This window comes from Petromyzon marinus, chromosome 9, assembly GCF_048934315.1.
Source record: "Petromyzon marinus isolate PM22_M1 ecotype Great Lakes invasive population chromosome 9, UKy_Petmar_22M1.pri1.0, whole genome shotgun sequence".
Classification (NCBI taxonomy): domain Eukaryota; kingdom Metazoa; phylum Chordata; class Hyperoartia; order Petromyzontiformes; family Petromyzontidae; genus Petromyzon; species Petromyzon marinus.
In genome coordinates, this window is record NC_133675.1 from 13,239,103 (window position 1) to 13,258,036 (window position 18,934).

General features: G+C 48.4%; 1 protein-coding gene across 5 annotated transcripts in view; it reads left to right on the forward strand.

Annotated features, from left to right (window-relative positions):
* LOC116940485 (fibroblast growth factor receptor 2-like) overlaps positions 1-18,934 on the forward strand; it is an 89,090-nt gene that overhangs the window by 44,280 nt on the left and 25,876 nt on the right. For all 5 annotated transcript variants that reach the window (XM_076065920.1, XM_032950375.2, XM_076065919.1 and 2 more), the window contains 2 exons: positions 620-792; positions 15,469-15,592. In XM_076065920.1, the coding sequence (XP_075922035.1) occupies positions 620-792; positions 15,469-15,592 (297 nt within the window). The remainder of the gene's footprint in view (positions 1-619; positions 793-15,468; positions 15,593-18,934) is intronic.

The window sequence follows — 18,934 nt, forward strand, 5'->3', positions numbered from 1 at the left end:
ACGAGCGTGAGGCTCGCGGAGGGACAGCCTACGCCGTTGTGTCCGCAGCCACGGACGGTTCCATAGCCACGCGTGCCCTCCTTTTGAAAGCTGATTTTTAAAAGGGGTATAAATTCTGGATTCCAGCAACCCATTTGTCAGACCTTGGATTCCAGACATGAATGGGCAGAAGGCTCCAATAAAGAGACTTTAAAACGGTGGGGTACATGGGCCCACTGGGGAGCACCCTAGTGCTGCAAGTGCTGTCTAGATGTTGAACTTCTTTGGCACTGCACGTAACCAACCTTGCTAATTGGCGGTGTGGGGGAAGGACAAGAAACTAAACGCAAAAAGCAGTTCTAACGAAATGAGCTTTCAATCGAGATGATGTAAAGTGCATCGCTCCAGTGGCTTCTATATATAGGAAGGCAAAAGCGTTCCAGACTGCCGCAGAAGCGCATCTGAAAGTGCGCGTCGTGGTGACCGTCCTTGTCCAGCGGTTAGCCACGGTTTACGCTCCTTGACAAGATCGGCAAGGTGTCGCGGTTCGTTTGTGGCGAGCCCCTTGTATGTGACGAGCGTGACCCTCACACACTACCTCCCCCCCCGTTTGTCTCCTCCCCCCCCCCCCCCCCCCCAGCAAGCGCGCCCTACTGGACCCATCCGGAGAAGATGGAGAAGCGCCTGCACGCCGTGCCCGCCGGGAACACCGTGAAGTTCCGCTGCCCCGCCGCCGGCATGCCGATACCCTCCATCGTGTGGTTCAAGAATGGCAGGGAGTTCCACGGAGAGCACCGCATCGGGGGCATCCGGGTGAGTGGTGGGGGGGCGGTGGGACAGTCGCGAGGGTTCGCAAGCACGAGGTGACATGCGTGACGGACGAGCGGCTCTTGCACGTGGCCCACCGCGACGCACGCACGGCCCACGCTTACGGCACACGTGTGACGCATGCAGAGCACACGTGTGACGCACGCAGAGCAGGCGAGTGACGCACACGGCGCACGTGGCGCGCGCAGAGCACACACGTGACGCACACGTGGACTGTGTCGAACACACGCGTGACGTTCAAATGGAAAACACGTGATCACGTACGTACTCCATTGAGCAGCACGTGTACGGTGATTGCACGCACAGATCACGCACCCTGAATTGAACACACGTGACTGGGCTGTACGTATATGGCCCACTCAATGAATTTGGAAGGCATGGGGTTTCGTGTTTGAGATAATGTCGTGTTCAAATAAAGGACCTCATACATTCGGCAGATCTTCCAGCATAAAGCCATAGATTCGTGTTTTCGTGAGAAGTGTATGTAAGTCTTCAGTTGAATTACCACATTTAACAACAACTTCGGACGTTTTAAATATTAATGCTAAGCTGTCACATGTTGCCCACACGTAAAGCTCTTTGCCGAACGTTCACACGGGGTCCGAATGCTTTCATTGAGTTGTCCGTGAACGTCAGCGGAAGCAGTGTTCATCGCGACACTTCGCCGCCAAATATTTTACGTGGGAATGGCTTCTGAACGATTTTTTTGGTATTTTTTTTACTTTTCCAGCGAGTGAGCACTTGCTGGCTGACGGACGTGGCCCTAATCCCGCGGCAAAGCAGGTCCCCCCATATGATCTAAAGGCACATATCTGCACGCAGAAGGGATTTATGTTGTGGTTTGACAGGGCCCGGGGGAGGTGACAAAAACCGTGCAAGTCCTCGCAACTCCCAGCCACCTCCTGAAACGGGAGAGAGAATTTCTTCAGCTTTACGTTCGGATTATTGCTGTTGATCTGTTGTCAGCGTCGCCTGTCTGTCAACAGCACTTGTTTTCGAACAAAGCCAGTTGAATTATGTGGGATAATATTTTCGGAAGGAAGCATTCACCGAGCGATGTAATAAAGTGTTGCTTATTCTTTTTCCGTGTGGGTTATACAGACGGAATTTGAATACGCTATCCGATAGTCATAGCTGCCCCAATGTGTCACTTTTCTAGCGGGTTTAGACAAAAAGCATTGTACCAAAGCGCTCATGTGCTCCCTTATTTTATCACAATATACGTAACTTTTGAAATGTCATTTTAAAGTGTTCACAAGTGAAATGTTTTATTTTAAAAAAGAATGCGTGATGCATTCTTTGAACAACTCTTAAGTTATGGCTGTAGAGGAGTAAAGTAAAAAGAAACCTAAGACAAAAGTAAAGTCTCATTTAATTTCCACGAACGGTAAAAAAAAGACAAAAAAAACCTGATCCCAGCTGCACAAAAGTAAAACGATTGACGGCATTACTCCCCGGCTCAAGAAATCCATCAGCTCAACAGCCCCTGTCTGCCTCTTTACTCGGAGACTAAAGGTTGCCACGGTAACTACCCGTTGATTGAAAGTCCGCAAACCTTAACATTCCAGAGTGTTATTTTGGTGGAGGTTAGAGGTCGGCCTTGCAGAGCGATGCTGTGGAGGAGGGAGTGGCGGCGGCGGCGGTGGTGGTGGCTGTGGTGGGGGAGACCCAAGCTCTGCTCGCCTTCGTCTTGGGTTGAGCCCACGAGAAAACCTAGCGCCCTCGGCGTTCCCTTCCCCGCTCGCTTTCCCTCCGTCTGTGAGTGCGACTCGTGGGTGAAAAGCACGGGGAGTTTGGTTACTCGGTGCTGCGCGGATGCTGGGGCTGGTCATAGCCGGGTTTGCGGCTTCGGCAATTCGTTTTATTTTGCATATTCTGCAGTAAACACACAGTTTTGGTTGGTTGCTTTTTAGCTGTGCCAAACATTTTTTTTATTGAGGTTATTTATAAGAGTTATTGTGCTTCGCCGGGACCTAGTGTGGAGAATAACGACAAAAGTTATTCGTGTTTGCCCTGCAAAATAATTAGTTTTTTTTTATACACATGCCGTCCATGAAAAAAGGGCACAATCAATCATATACCTTGTTAAATGATATAATCCGTATACGCATAACGCGTATTTATTGTATGCCATTTTACATAACGTTCCAAACACCATTCCTGTTGGTAACGGTGATACTTGGATGCACACTTCTAGCTTCCGGTTACTCGTAAAAAATCCAATTACTTACTTAACCAATCCCACACAAGCTCACGCTCCCACAAACACAACAAACAAAACCATTGTGACGCGGGGGAGGGATTACCACGCAGAAACGCACCCCCATAGTCTCCCATAATCTTAGGCCCGACTAATTGGTTCAGGCCAATTAGTCGCCTGCTTTGTAAAACACGGAGCGTCTATCATCAGGCTGCGCCTCTTTTGACGTGCGGCTCTCCGCCGGAGCGAGCTGCTGGCGTCTGTCGTCGGACGGGCGCGGCATGCACGGACGGACGGACGTGGTGATGACAGAACGGTGGCGGTGGAGGGCTCTTGCCCTCTCGCTGCCTCCCCCCCCAGCCGACTGTATGTGTATTTTTTTTCGCGTTTGTCCTCTGCGCACACTAGACACGCCGGCGGTGCCCACCGCTTGTACGACAGCGCGGATTTTGCCACGCGGTTGTATTAATTTAGAGCGCGTGTGCGGTGCGTGGTGGGGAGCGGTAGCGTCACGGCTAGCGCACGCTGCTCTACGTCCTGGCAAAGAGTTCGATTCCTGCTCGCGGCCAACACCACTGACGATTATCCTGGGCCCTCGTTAGGTCGATTCGGCCTCAAATGAGGACCTGGTGCGGTGTGTAAACATCGCCACCGGGGAGACAAAGGCGGCCGAGCGTGGTGTTGACCACCCAACCCCTCGTGTACCGTGCCGGCCTTCATAGGTGCTCGCTAACAGCACTTGCCCCAACAGTCTGTTAAGGTTTTTTTGGGAGATCTTCATCTTTGCAGTGCACGGCGTTTGTAAGCAGAATTGTGGTTTTTTTTTCGCGATGCTACCCTAGTTATAACTTGCAGTGGACTGAGGCATCGACTATAAAAATTAGTTTAAGTACAAAACCTTATTTTTACTGATTTAGTACTCTACTGTCGCACTCCCAACGAGACTTCGTTAAAGCAACAGAAATCGCAGTGGGACTACGACTTTCGTTCTCGGTATCAGTCGAACCAAAGGTGGAATTTTCTTCATTCGTGGAATTATCTCCAATGGCAGCCCGGAGGCATTGGTGGAAATTCCACATTGCCACAGTTGGGGTCAGTCTCTCCCAAGGAAGAGCGCTGTTTCTCACAAAGCGATAATGTTTGCATCGATTCCGGAACGATCATGGGCTGCTACCGAGAGTAAAGCATGGGACAATTATCAAACGCAAAGGAATGTGGTGCATGTTTAAAGCAGGACGAAAATATTTGCAGCAGAGACGGAAGATTTATCCAAAGTTTGGCAATTATTAGAAATGAATAAAACGATAACTTCAGTACACGTACAAATTACAGCTGATAACTAACTAACATGCCACAGATTTTTTTTTTAGTTATTGTACTCAACTTTAAAGTACAAAAAAACACGGAAAAAAACAAAGCATGACAATGAAGCTGTTTTCCATCCCAGAGTATTATCATCAATGTGACATCTGTGTCCGTGTTTATTTGGAAAGTGTTCGGTGCCGTCCCACAGTCATTGTTGTAGTCCGTGTTCTGTCGCGGCGTCGCTGCTGGTCAAGGCTCTTGCAAGTCGTTCGCGTCGCTTCTCGCCATGCAGCTTTGGACGACGTGGCACATCGGCTGTGGAGGGTTGCTCGTAGTTCCCAGAAGTTCGGCGCTGGGTTAACGGATCCCACCGCTCCGGACGGGCCTGCTGGAGCTCGGCCCTTTGCAGTTCGTTGAGCTCTGGAGAACTTATTCAAAACAGAGAGCCGGACGGCGTTGTAAGCATTCTTTCTCGAAACGGGGGTGAAAGCTTTAAGGGCCTGCCGAGCGGAGTGTTGTCTTAACCGGGCCGCCGCCACGGCGTGACGTTGCTCCGTCGGGATTCCAGCCGAGTGATCTCAGCGCCGCTGCGGGTGAGCTGCGGGTGAGCCGTGGGTCGCGCGTGGGGGCGCGGCGGCGGTGGCGCCCGTGCCGTGCCAAACGGCGCTCCCCGTTCGCTTGAGTTACGGCGCGGGGCCCCCGGAGTGTGGCCCCACAGGGGGCTGGTGTCTTTGAGAACATTTATTTTCATTGCTCCTCGCAGGCTCGGGGCTATTCACTTGAACATCGAGACACCGCCGGCATGACCCGTGCCAGGTGAGGGAGCCCTCGCGCTGGTCGCCGCATTGCGAGGTCGGCAGCGGAGGGGGAGCCAAGTGGTGGGTCAAAGTGGTTCAGATGCTGCTGCTGGCTTGAAAACCCAAACTGGATTTTTGTTGGGGGTCCGCAGAGACACGCACAACTGTAACACAAATGAAACGGGCTCTCATAGTTGCCACAGAGCGTAACAAAATCGCATGCGCGAGCACGCAACGTAACGTCGCAGTAAAACAATGGAGAGGACAATTGAGAGATTTCCAGATAAACTTATAAAAGAATTGGCAATGCATTGACCTCATTATTGCTGTGCAAATTTTAATGGGGCCAAAACAGAAGCAAAGCAGAAGCAAAGCAGTGTTTTTGCTGGCTTGTCTGAGAGGTCACGGCGGCTGGGTGTGTGCTCCTGCCCTTGCGGTATCATCGGTGTCTATTCAGGGGCTCGGCCTGCAAGCGCCAGCCGGCTTCGCAAGAGCCCTGTGCCTTTGTCTTGTCGTGTGTTGTTTTGCGATAGGTCTGGCTAAGGGAGGGCATATCGGTAGTCAATTTTTTTTAAGTGCAGTGTTATCAGGACTCTGTATTGTCTTGGTATGGATCTTGGATTGTTGTTGTTTTTTTGCCTTGCCCCAAGCTTGCATTTGGTGTTGACAAATCTGCAGCAATGCATGTACTAGCGAAATTTCTGTTTCCATGGTATACATGTATTTATTTCTTAATGACTTGTTTAACTTTTCTTCATTTACTCTTTTAGAATTTTTTGTTGTTGATGGTAACTCGCTGACCTACTCCGACTGGACGTCTGTGAAAAAGAGCTACATTGCTCATCAGATTCCTCCAGTATAAATAAATATTATGAATTTAAAAATATATATTTAATGTAAAATAGGACACTGAAATAAATATACTCCCTTACATTTCAGATATAGTTTCAAGTTGCAGAAATTAAAATACTTTCTAGATGACATTCTTCATAGCTCGAATATTGATGAGTTTTTCCATAAAAATGTTGATGTGTGTGTGTAGCACCTTGATTTGCTCTAATTGGCATGCAAGTGATGTGTTGCATTTCAACGGATTTATATCTATGCATTTTAAATATCTAATCTGTGTATCTACACCTACTTTCCAGAGACACATAAAAAGCCCCCACCTCTTTCGCTTGGCCTTCGAGCGACAAATAAGCTTGGCTCCACACCTCCCAGAGGTCACGCTCATCTATGTCCGTTAAACAACATTGTACGCATTACAAACCGCACAACTACAACTATTATGAACATTATACTCATGGACATAACTGTACGCAGAATACAAGCTGCACGTTGTACAGAGGTATCATTGTGGCACTGTGTGCGCGTGGCCATGCTTACAACGTGCCCCTTTAAGTCAATTATTCTCTCCTGCAATACAATTTGCAAAATACTCATGGTCCTGGAGGTGTGCCATCATCATCATCATGGTCAGCCATGAGCCATGTCGGATGACACCTCCCCCAGTCCTCGCCCTCTCGTGGTCCTGCGATCCGTGATGCGCCTTGCTTCTGCACGCGAGCCCGATTCCATCGCTCCTCCTCCTCCGTGGCGGTCCTCTTCTTTGAGCGTGTTCTCCTCTCCTCTTGACTGCCATTTCAACACCGGCCGCGTCCATCATCACCACCGTCACTTCGAGCGATGTGTCCCGCCCATCCCCACCGAACCCTTATCAACAATTGATACGGCGTCTCATCGGTGCTCTTTCCATCGCTTCGAAATAATTGTCGTCAATCGATTTGTACAACAATCACAGTAGCCTTCCCCACGCAGCGTCTATCATGGCGGATTTTAGTTTTTTACCATACTTCACCATGGTGGTCAATGCTCACCACGACCGTAAATTGAATTCATGTCGCCAGGATGGAAGCGCAAGTGCGCGCCAGCCACTGTGCCAGCGTGCACAGTACGTAGCCAAGCGGGATAATCGTAGGAGCCGCAGCGAATTACGATAAATTTAGCTTCTCTGCTGTGCGTGATGCGTTTACAGCGCGGTGTCGCTCTGCCCAGCAAGGCGAGCCGGCGGCACGAGGGAGCGGACCGGCGTGGGTTGCAGGTGGTGGGTCACGTCGCGGGCCGAAGGCCCCAGCGTAGGAAGGAGGCGGAGGAGGAGGAATGCTGCTGGGTAACGGTGTGGGTGTGGTGCCCGAGTGGGTCCGTGGGAGGGGGGGGGGCGGCAGGTGGGGCCTGTCCTCACTCGCCGCCTCCTCCATACCTCCAGGGCAGAGCCGCCTCTGACCGTAACGCGAGCCCTACTAAAGCCGGCGGTGGCTTATAGCACCTGTGGGACCCCCGAGTCGTGGAGGTGATGCTGAGCGAGGATAAGGGCTGCTGGAGGCCGGTGTGTTGGGTGGAGCGGCGGGGGGGGGGGCATTAAGGGACAAAGCGGTGTCTGTTAGCCCCCACTGGTGCGCTAAGACGATGGGGGTTTGGAGGGGGGGGGGGGTGTGAGGTCTGTGGGTTTTTGGGCCGACGGCTGAGGCCAGGGTGCTGTACACAAATTCAGTGAAACTATTTTATCAACTCTTCGAATGAGCACACTTCAAAATGTTTGGATTTGTCTTGAAGTGTTTAGTTTATGAAGGCTCTTAACACACACACACATACAGAGTATAGTTTATCTTCTTTGGTTCTTTCGGTAAAGTCACGTAGAATGAGAATAAAATAATAAATTGATAAAATAAAATAACACAATAATATTCTCACGACGTTTCGGCCACAACACAAGCGGCCTTCATCAGGTGAAGGGGGGCGAGACTGTCTGGTAGGACAGCGCTGGAGTGAGAGAGCCACGTTCAGATCACGGCTTTTAAGCTGTGTGAGAGGAACAAAGAGCCTTGACACAGGAATTAGCATAAAATTTAGCATTGAAATGGCTGAATGATTAGCTTGTGACTGGTCACAGAAATAGCTATGTTAAAAGTTAAAGCATACACATCCGCAGAGGCACCCATTGTTAAAAGGAATTAGCATAGAATTTAGCATTGAAATAGCTAAGTTAAGGCATACACATCCGCAGAGGCACCCCTTGACAATGGGATTAGCATAGAATTTAGCATTGAAATGGCTGAGTGATTCGCTTGTAACTGCTACAGAAATAGCTACGTTGAAGTCAGAGCATACACATTCACCGAGGCACTTAGTACAAATCAAACAGGAGAATTTAGCATTGAAATAACTAGGCGAATTTAGCATTGAAATAACTGGGTGATTTGCTAGTGACTGGTCACAGAAATGACTACACATCTGAGCTATTCACAGTACTATATAGTGAACCAATAAAAACTAAAATATAAATTACCTTCATGTTATCAATAAACTCTATATTCTCCAATCAGCTAAGCCACCAACCATAAGTCGTTATATATCACAATGCTATATGGCGAAAAAATGGGTGGATTCTTACCCTCAAATTTCCGTACCACGGATAGCTATGGGCCCCGTTCAGACGGACGAGTTCGTCCATGGTCGGAACAGAGGAGGGGGAGAGAGACAGCTGCGAGGCCCTAGTATGCTCCATGTTGTAAACCATACCATTAACCGTGGTGTGAGAGGTATTAAGAGGCAATGCTGGCGAAAGAGCTGCGGTCTGAAGGACATCGTAAAATTACAATTAATTAAGAACAGAAATGATTTAACACATCTTTCCAGTGGTTACTAAGCCTGAATCCATCTTCTCGGTTGAAATTGTCTCTGTGCTTGTATATGTGAATGGCCTCATGAACGAATCTCTCATGGTAGCCGGTTGGTTTGCAAAGAACCTCCGTCTTGGAGAAGTCAATGTCATGTGAGCCCACTGAATTGTAACAGTGGTCTGCCACGGCAGAGGAGTTCGTCTTACCGTGTTTCAAGTCTGCTTTATGTTCGCGGATGCGGTCCGAGATATGTCTTTTGGTTTCTCCAATGTAGCTACTACCACAGAGGCACTTTAGTTTGTAAACGCCTGGGTACTGTATGTCTGGAAGAGCATCTTTTACAGATGGAACTAAATCACGGATTTTGTGTACTGTGTTGAATCGGACCTGGATCTTGTGTTTATTCAGGATTTTGGAGATCTTTTTAGTGACCCCTGCAATGTAGGGTAAGGTGATGGTTTTGAGTGGCCCCACAAGAGGATCCTTCTTCATGACTGGAGTGATGGCTTTGCGGATTGTGTAGTCGGAGTAGCCATTAGCCCTGAGAGCCTGGTGTACGTGCTTGAGTTCACTGGTAATGTGTTCCTGGTCGGAAATGCATTGGGCTCTATGGTATAGAGTCTTGATGAGGCAGTTCTTCTGGGATGGATGGTGGTGGGAATCCGGTTTCAAGTAAGCATCTGTATGGGTAGCTTTCCTGTAGACAGAGTGGCTCATTGAACCATCATGTCTCCTTTTAATTAAGACATCCAGAAAGGGTAGTTTGCCATCTTTTTCGACCTCCATGGTAAATCTGATGGCTGGGTGTATGGAATTGATGTGGTCGCGGAATTGGTCTAGAGCAGGCTGGCCATGTGGCCAGATGACAAAGGTGTCATCAACGTACCTCTTCCATAAGGTCGGGCGTAGAGTGGCAGTCTGGATGGCGTCAGTTTCAAATTTTTCCATGAATACGTTGGCTACAACCGGAGATAGGGGGGAGCCCATTGGGGTGCCCTCAGTTTGTTTGTAGAAAGTTCCATTCCAGGTGAAGTATGTGTTGGTTAAGCAATGTCTCACCAGGGGGGGTACATCAGTATGCAGTCCTTGATGAACCAGGTCTTCAATGATAGCGATGGTGTCAGGTACCGGGACTTTGGTGAACAAGGACACCACATCAAAACTGACAAGCAGGTCGTTTGGGGACAGGGAAATGTCTTTGATTGTCGATACCAGGTGAGTAGAATTTAGTACCGCAGAGGTGGTTTTTCCAGTGAAAGGTCGCAGTATATCAGCCAGAAAACGTGCCAGTTTGTAGGTGGGGGAGCTGATAGTAGAGACGATGGGACGAAGGGGTGTATCTTCTTTGTGTATCTTTGGAAGGCCATATAATCTTGGTGGTCTGGCAGCAGAGGGTTTCAACGAGAACTGTTTGATCTCATCAATTAATGCTGTTGAATCAGAGATAATTTTGTTCGTTTTGGTGACCAGGCTGTTGGTGGGATCTCTTTTTATTTTTGTATAGCTGCCATCGTTGAGTAGTTCTTGAATTTTGTTGTTATATTCTGTTTTGTCCATGATGACAGTGGCATTGCCTTTGTCAGCTGAGAGAACGACAATATCATCCCTCTTTTTTAATTGAGATAATTCAAAACGTTCGTCTTTGCTGATGTTGCTGGGTGGCAACTTAGCGTTTTTGAGGGTTGCAGCGATTTCAGATCTTGCTACGTCTGCAGAGATGTGACTCAAGCCCTTGAGTGCAACGTCAACATGGGCAATGATATCATTAACCGGTAAGTGTCTCGGTGTGACAGCAAAGTTAAGACCTTTAGCTAAAACGGATTTCAGACCATCAGAAATGGAACTGTTACTGCGATTAATTACGACTTTGTTGACGTCTATCTTTTCGGTGTGTGGATCCGATTTTTTGCTGGAGAGGTGATTGAATTTGGAAATCAAATTGTCCCTACATTTGTTCGACATAGTGGCAGCCGAAGAGGTAGTCATATTGTCTACATGTTCCCAATCCGATGTAGACATTGTTGCTGTCAATTTTAAGTGTGATTTGTAGAGTGTCTTGTCTAACTGATCGAACAAATGTAGGGACAATTTGATTTCCAAATTCAATCACCTCTCCAGCAAAAAATCGGATCCACACACCGAAAAGATAGACGTCAACAAAGTCGTAATTAATCGCAGTAACAGTTCCATTTCTGATGGTCTGAAATCCGTTTTAGCTAAAGGTCTTAACTTTGCTGTCACACCGAGACACTTACCGGTTAATGATATCATTGCCCATGTTGACGTTGCACTCAAGGGCTTGAGTCACATCTCTGCAGACGTAGCAAGATCTGAAATCGCTGCAACCCTCAAAAACGCTAAGTTGCCACCCAGCAACATCAGCAAAGACGAACGTTTTGAATTATCTCAATTAAAAAAGAGGGATGATATTGTCGTTCTCTCAGCTGACAAAGGCAATGCCACTGTCATCATGGACAAAACAGAATATAACAACAAAATTCAAGAACTACTCAACGATGGCAGCTATACAAAAATAAAAAGAGATCCCACCAACAGCCTGGTCACCAAAACGAACAAAATTATCTCTGATTCAACAGCATTAATTGATGAGATCAAACAGTTCTCGTTGAAACCCTCTGCTGCCAGACCACCAAGATTATATGGCCTTCCAAAGATACACAAAGAAGATACACCCCTTCGTCCCATCGTCTCTACTATCAGCTCCCCCACCTACAAACTGGCACGTTTTCTGGCTGATATACTGCGACCTTTCACTGGAAAAACCACCTCTGCGGTACTAAATTCTACTCACCTGGTATCGACAATCAAAGACATTTCCCTGTCCCCAAACGACCTGCTTGTCAGTTTTGATGTGGTGTCCTTGTTCACCAAAGTCCCGGTACCTGACACCATCGCTATCATTGAAGACCTGGTTCATCAAGGACTGCATACTGATGTACCCCCCCTGGTGAGACATTGCTTAACCAACACATACTTCACCTGGAATGGAACTTTCTACAAACAAACTGAGGGCACCCCAATGGGCTCCCCCCTATCTCCGGTTGTAGCCAACGTATTCATGGAAAAATTTGAAACTGACGCCATCCAGACTGCCACTCTACGCCCGACCTTATGGAAGAGGTACGTTGATGACACCTTTGTCATCTGGCCACATGGCCAGCCTGCTCTAGACCAATTCCGCGACCACATCAATTCCATACACCCAGCCATCAGATTTACCATGGAGGTCGAAAAAGATGGCAAACTACCCTTTCTGGATGTCTTAATTAAAAGGAGACATGATGGTTCAATGAGCCACTCTGTCTACAGGAAAGCTACCCATACAGATGCTTACTTGAAACCGGATTCCCACCACCATCCATCCCAGAAGAACTGCCTCATCAAGACTCTATACCATAGAGCCCAATGCATTTCCGACCAGGAACACATTACCAGTGAACTCAAGCACGTACACCAGGCTCTCAGGGCTAATGGCTACTCCGACTACACAATCCGCAAAGCCATCACTCCAGTCATGAAGAAGGATCCTCTTGTGGGGCCACTCAAAACCATCACCTTACCCTACATTGCAGGGGTCACTAAAAAGATCTCCAAAATCCTGAATAAACACAAGATCCAGGTCCGATTCAACACAGTACACAAAATCCGTGATTTAGTTCCATCTGTAAAAGATGCTCTTCCAGACATACAGTACCCAGGCGTTTACAAACTAAAGTGCCTCTGTGGTAGTAGCTACATTGGAGAAACCAAAAGACATATCTCGGACCGCATCCGCGAACATAAAGCAGACTTGAAACACGGTAAGACGAACTCCTCTGCCGTGGCAGACCACTGTTACAATTCAGTGGGCTCACATGACATTGACTTCTCCAAGACGGAGGTTCTTTGCAAACCAACCGGCTACCATGAGAGATTCGTTCATGAGGCCATTCACATATACAAGCACAGAGACAATTTCAACCGAGAAGATGGATTCAGGCTTAGTAACCACTGGAAAGATGTGTTAAATCATTTCTGTTCTTAATTAATTGTAATTTTACGATGTCCTTCAGACCGCAGCTCTTTCGCCAGCATTGCCTCTTAATACCTCTCACACCACGGTTAATGGTATGGTTTACAACATGGAGCATACTAGGGCCTCGCAGCTGTCTCTCTCCCCCTCCTCTGTTCCGACCATGGACGAACTCGTCCGTCTGAACGGGGCCCATAGCTATCCGTGGTACGGAAATTTGAGGGTAAGAATCCACCCATTTTTTCGCCATATAGCATTGTGATATATAACGACTTATGGTTGGTGGCTTAGCTGATTGGAGAATATAGAGTTTATTGATAACATGAAGGTAATTTATATTTTAGTTTTTATTGGTTCACTATATAGTACTGTGAATAGCTCAGATGTGTAGTCATTTCTGTGACCAGTCACTAGCAAATCACCCAGTTATTTCAATGCTAAATTCGCCTAGTTATTTCAATGCTAAATTCTCCTGTTTGATTTGTACTAAGTGCCTCGGTGAATGTGTATGCTCTGACTTCAACGTAGCTATTTCTGTAGCAGTTACAAGCGAATCACTCAGCCATTTCAATGCTAAATTCTATGCTAATCCCATTGTCAAGGGGTGCCTCTGCGGATGTGTATGCCTTAACTTAGCTATTTCAATGCTAAATTCTATGCTAATTCCTTTTAACAATGGGTGCCTCTGCGGATGTGTATGCTTTAACTTTTAACATAGCTATTTCTGTGACCAGTCACAAGCTAATCATTCAGCCATTTCAATGCTAAATTTTATGCTAATTCCTGTGTCAAGGCTCTTTGTTCCTCTCACACAGCTTAAAAGCCGTGATCTGAACGTGGCTCTCTCACTCCAGCGCTGTCCTACCAGACAGTCTCGCCCCCCTTCACCTGATGAAGGCCGCTTGTGTTGTGGCCGAAACGTCGTGAGAATATTATTGTGTTATTTTATTTTATCAATTTATTATTTTATTCTCATTCTACGTGACTTTACCGAAAGAACCAAAGAAGATGAATCATTGCAGTCACGAAAGCTTTAAATAGAGTATAGTTTGTTGACTATCGCGGCAGTGGATCGCCATTGACCGCCCAGGGTGCTGGTGATGCCTCCGCGCAGTATCAGCCGGTGGCTGTCTGCACCGTGAAGGGTGCTGCAGAGCAGCCCTGGGACCGGTGGTGACCCACGGTGGGTCGAGGCTATGCCTGCAACCCAAACGTGTCCGTCCGTAACGCGGCACTGAAACGGAACCATTCCGTCACCGGGGACGTTCCGGCCATCTACGAAGAAGAAGATCCATGACCCCAAACGTAGTACATTTCTAGGTTTTTTTACCCCCCTTCCTCTCGGCCAGTGTTATTGACAAATGAGTTATTTTTTTTTATGTTTGCGTTCGTGCACCGCTGCCAACGCACGGATCACGCAAAGAAGCTTGAGTGGCCAGCTGCGTTTTTATATAGCCACGCACACGCAGTCTTGGAGTCTTAAAAGTACTTCCACGTAACCTTTAAATGACATTTTTCGGAAATATTTACAGATCGCCCGGTCCGCCCGTACAGGTGACCGTGTGAGAGGGTTTCTGTTCGTGCGTGCCAGGATGGAGGCTTCTCCACACGGCCGGCCTGCCGCGTCCTTCCTTGGGGTGCACGAGCGGCTTGCGGTGTTGCGGTTTAGCCGAGGGAGGCGTGTTTGGTTTAGGAAGAGGGGCACGGGCGGGTGGGGGGTGGGGGCAGCAATGCGTGTAAAGAGGCGCTGGCGATGGAAAGTAGAAATTAAGAAAAACTTGTGATTGCAAAGGGATGCGAGTGACGGTGATTCCTCAGTGAAGGTAACGGGGAGGCGTGGTGAGGCGTAGACCGCGGTGAACGTGAACGGTGCGTAGCCGGCTGGCCCGTAATTACACCTTTGGGAACCTGGCTCAGACGCCAACGCAGGTGGAGACTTAAGGAGTCGCATTATCAATGAGCTGCAGACAATGGCCCCACTGTGTGATTTCATCAACGTTCGTGGCCATCGAGAGGCCCCTGGTTGCTTGCAGCGGTGGAGGTGCCTCTTGTTGTTGCATGGGATTAGTGTTGAATGAACTATGCTTGTCTTGTTGTGAACATCTGCCTCCCGACCCGAGGTGTAAACTCTGGAGTTTGCGAATCATTTTTTTTTTACGTTGTGTGTTATGTTACGAAGAGGTGAAAATGGTGAGATATACACACACTGGACTTTTTGCCAAACTGGTTTCAAAAAGGGTCACGAACATATTTATTTGGAACTAAACCATAACAACAAGCAATAATAAAGAATGACATCACTTGTGGGCAATTCATTTAAATCGTTAATCCTCGTAGAATATACTTTAATCGTCCAGGCTTTAAAATAACATTCGGATACCTCTGTTGTGACTTTCCAAAAGAAGACGACATAATCTGTCAAACCACGTGTTTGGACACGTTTTTTTGAAGGATAGGCAGGCATATACACTATTGTATCTTCCATCCAACCACTGCCTAACCCCCCACCACCACACACCCCCACGTACCCCCCCCCACCCCCCCCACCCCCCCCCCCCTGGCTGGGGCAGTGTAGATCATGACGACGATGACGACGACGATGGCTGTTTGAATCGTGCTGCTGTCGCGCTGTGCGTGTGGCTGCAGCTGAGGCACCAGCACTGGAGCCTGATCATGGAGAGCGTGGTGCCCTCGGACCACGGCAACTACACGTGCGTGGTGCGCAACCGCCACGGCACCGTCAACCACTCCTACCAGCTCGACGTCGTCGGTGAGCGCCCGCCCGCGACCCGCTCGTGAAACGCTCGCGAAACACTGGCGACCCGCTCGCGAAACGCTCGTGCCGTTACCTCGTCTTTTTTTCACAAACGTTCGTCGCAATACGAAGGATGCGCGCGGCAATCTGACGGAGCGGTGCGAGACGACCATGCGTTCGGGGATGGCCTGAGTAATTTTAAAGAGGTCCATCAGCGATTGCTACAAGGTTATCATTGTCCCAGACAGGAGGTGTGTTTCCCATGTTGGCCCTGCTTGACACGACAGTCAAACTGACATTTTTATTTCTCAGTGGAATTTTGCAAAAAATAAGTGAGAAAAAAAAACGAATTTAATGCCAGGATTATAACAGCTCCTCCCCTACGCTGGAGGACCTGGGTTACCTACCCATGGTTGACCGCAGCCTGGATTCTAACCCAGTATCTCAACAGAAGGTCAAAACTGGTCCAGAGTTTGCTTTCTTACACAATCACTGCTCGGTGACATTGGTCTGGATGGACAAAGAGGCCGATGGACTCGACATATTTTTGTATTTATATGCGGAGAGACGCACGCAACTTGGCTCCTGTATAAAACTATCTTACCCGTAATGCTCCATAACAACGCGTAAGGAGTTTGATCTCAGCAGCGCTGGCTCAGTGCTCAGCCATTGGATCACCTTCCGTTCCCTTTTTCGCCGATAATACATCGAAGTCATCATCCACGGGAGATCGTATTATTATTATTATTTACGTTTGGCATATTTCCACAGGACCACGAAGCACCCTCTACCCACAATTCCTCGTGACGATTCTAACGAAGCTGCATTTAGCCATCGGGTCATTGCTGCACGTGTCCTTTCCGAAAGCGAATGGTGCACGGCGCTGCTGCGAGTACGGCGCGCGGCTGCGTTGCCGAAGCTTTCAGATATCGCCAGCGGCTCTTTGCACACATTTGGAGTGTGCGGGGGGGGGGGGGCGGGGGGCGGAGATTGAGAAGCTGTCATCGGTGTGCAAAACAAAGGTCGTAATATGCGTGAGATTACAGGTGTGTGTACGATTTGTGTTTTTGTGAAAAACACAAGGCTCTCAGACACACGTGGGTGTTTTGTTGCCCGCTCTCGCGATAATTGCGGCGACATTGGACACTGCGGCGACGGCAGCGCCGTGGTCCTGGCACCAAAGTGACGGAGAAGGGATGCGAGCGGATTAACGCCGCTGATGGTTGACGTGCTCAAGTGCGGCCCACATGGTGGCCGGGTGTTTGTACGGCGGGGATCGATGTCACCCATCGACAGATATCCCGTCCTCCCGTCTGTCTTCAACACGATGAGCCATCTTTCCTTCCCCGTCCGGCCCTCATTATTTAAGTAATTTATAATTTTGCAGTCTTTTTTGGTTTACACCATATGTAAATGTGAAAAACACCCATAAAGTTTCGGCCAAATTGTACGAGACTAGGTGCAATGCAGGAGTCGGTGACGTGTCTGAATTTCGGTGAAAATCTGCTGCCCACCCTTCATTGCGAGCGACGAAGAGGGCAAATCACACCGAGGTCTCACGTTTCATCCGTGTGGTCACGATACGAATCTGGCCCTTGGTCCGTTAACGTAACGTAGGTCTGCTGAACGTTAAATATTTCAACAGTGAATAAAGAATCAACTTAAAAATATATAATAACCTCCGTCGCACATTTGCTCCTCGTGCACGTGTGTTTGTTCCCCTCTTTTTGGGAAGATTAAACGATATCTACGTACGGTGCTAAATAAGTTCTACATACATACAAACATGTATGTTGAACTTCTTTAGCATGGTACGTAGCCAACCGTGCTAATCGGAGGTGCGGGGGGAACGACAACAAACTCAACCCAAAAAGCAGTTCTCAATAAATTATTTTTCAATCTCGATTTAAAAGTGCACAGCTCCAGTGGCTTCCTAATATCGGAAGGAAGAGCGTTCCAGACGCCCGCAGAAGCGCATCTGAAAGCGCGCGATGCGGTGACCGTCTTTGCTCGACGGCCAGCCAGAAGCCGCTGCTGCGAGGATGACCGGCGTTGGCGTGATGATAGTTTATCTATCTTGAGTGCATGTGCTATGTACCAAGCTGCAGTTGGATCACAGAGCTTTGTGAAGTGTACATCTCAACACTGGCTCGTGCAAATGAGCTGCAGCCTCGGTCACTTGATACACGCACGCACACACGCGGCTTTTTTGTTTGAATGTGCCTTCCCTCTCTAACTGCAGGCGGAGGTGCTGTTTGTGCAAATAGATATCGGCTTGCTTTGTAGGCAGACACTTTGCAATCAAAATGATATAATGCCAAGTGCTGAGCACCGCCTTTGCTCAAGCTCCATGGAAACATTACTTCCAAGGCTGTTTCAGTACAGTTATAAGGAACGTTTGTGCCGTATGGGGAGCGGTAGTGTCACGGTTAGCGCGCTGCGCTACGAAGCGGCTACCCGAGTTCGATTCTTGCTCATGGCCAACACCAGTACCTGGTGTGGTGTGTAGACATCGCCACTGGGGAGACAAAGGCGGCCAAGCATGGTGCTGGCAACCCATCCCTCCATGTTCCTTTACGGCCTTGATTGGTGCTCGCTAACAACGCTTGCCCCTCCAGCCTCTTAAGGCTGTATGGGGAGTTTCGTCTTATTGTCCGAACTGAGCATAGACCAGTACAAAAACATTGTTCAAGCTTGAAATTAGTTAGCCAGTTTATAACGTGACTCTTTTCTACTTGTGATTTAATCACAATTAATGATGTTAGGTCTGCACTTGTTTATATGCATACCACTTACGACGGTCACCGATTTAACCGGAATTAAAACACTCGCGCCTGCACCAGGTCGGATTTTTGCACGGACACGCGCTACGTGTCCGCTGTAAAATAGATTCGTAACAAAATGTGGAATCTCAAGAAGGACCATCCCATCAGCCGTGAGCGGAACGGAATCTGCATCGTGTTACTTGTGTTTATATCGCCCGAGCTTGTACACGCTGGGCGTCCATGGATACACAGCACTTTACCCAGGGCCTGCCTCCTCGCCATAACACAGGCAAGGTGGGCGTGGTGGTTATAACATTCGTGCCTCGCAGCAAGAGGGGCCCGGGTTTGATTCCTGACTCGGGCAGCTTTTTGTGCGGAGGTTCTACGTTCTCCTGATATTTTTGCATCGGTTTTCTTTTTTTAGGTGTTCTGTTACCTACCACAAGTAAAACAAACGTACAATTTCACTGGTAGTGGCCAAACATCCCGATGCCTAAATATTCCCGAAATAAATTATGCAGTTTGGATTACACAGGGCAGCAGCATCACGCCTCCCGCCGCCTATGAAAACCTGGCAGGACCCTCCTGTGAT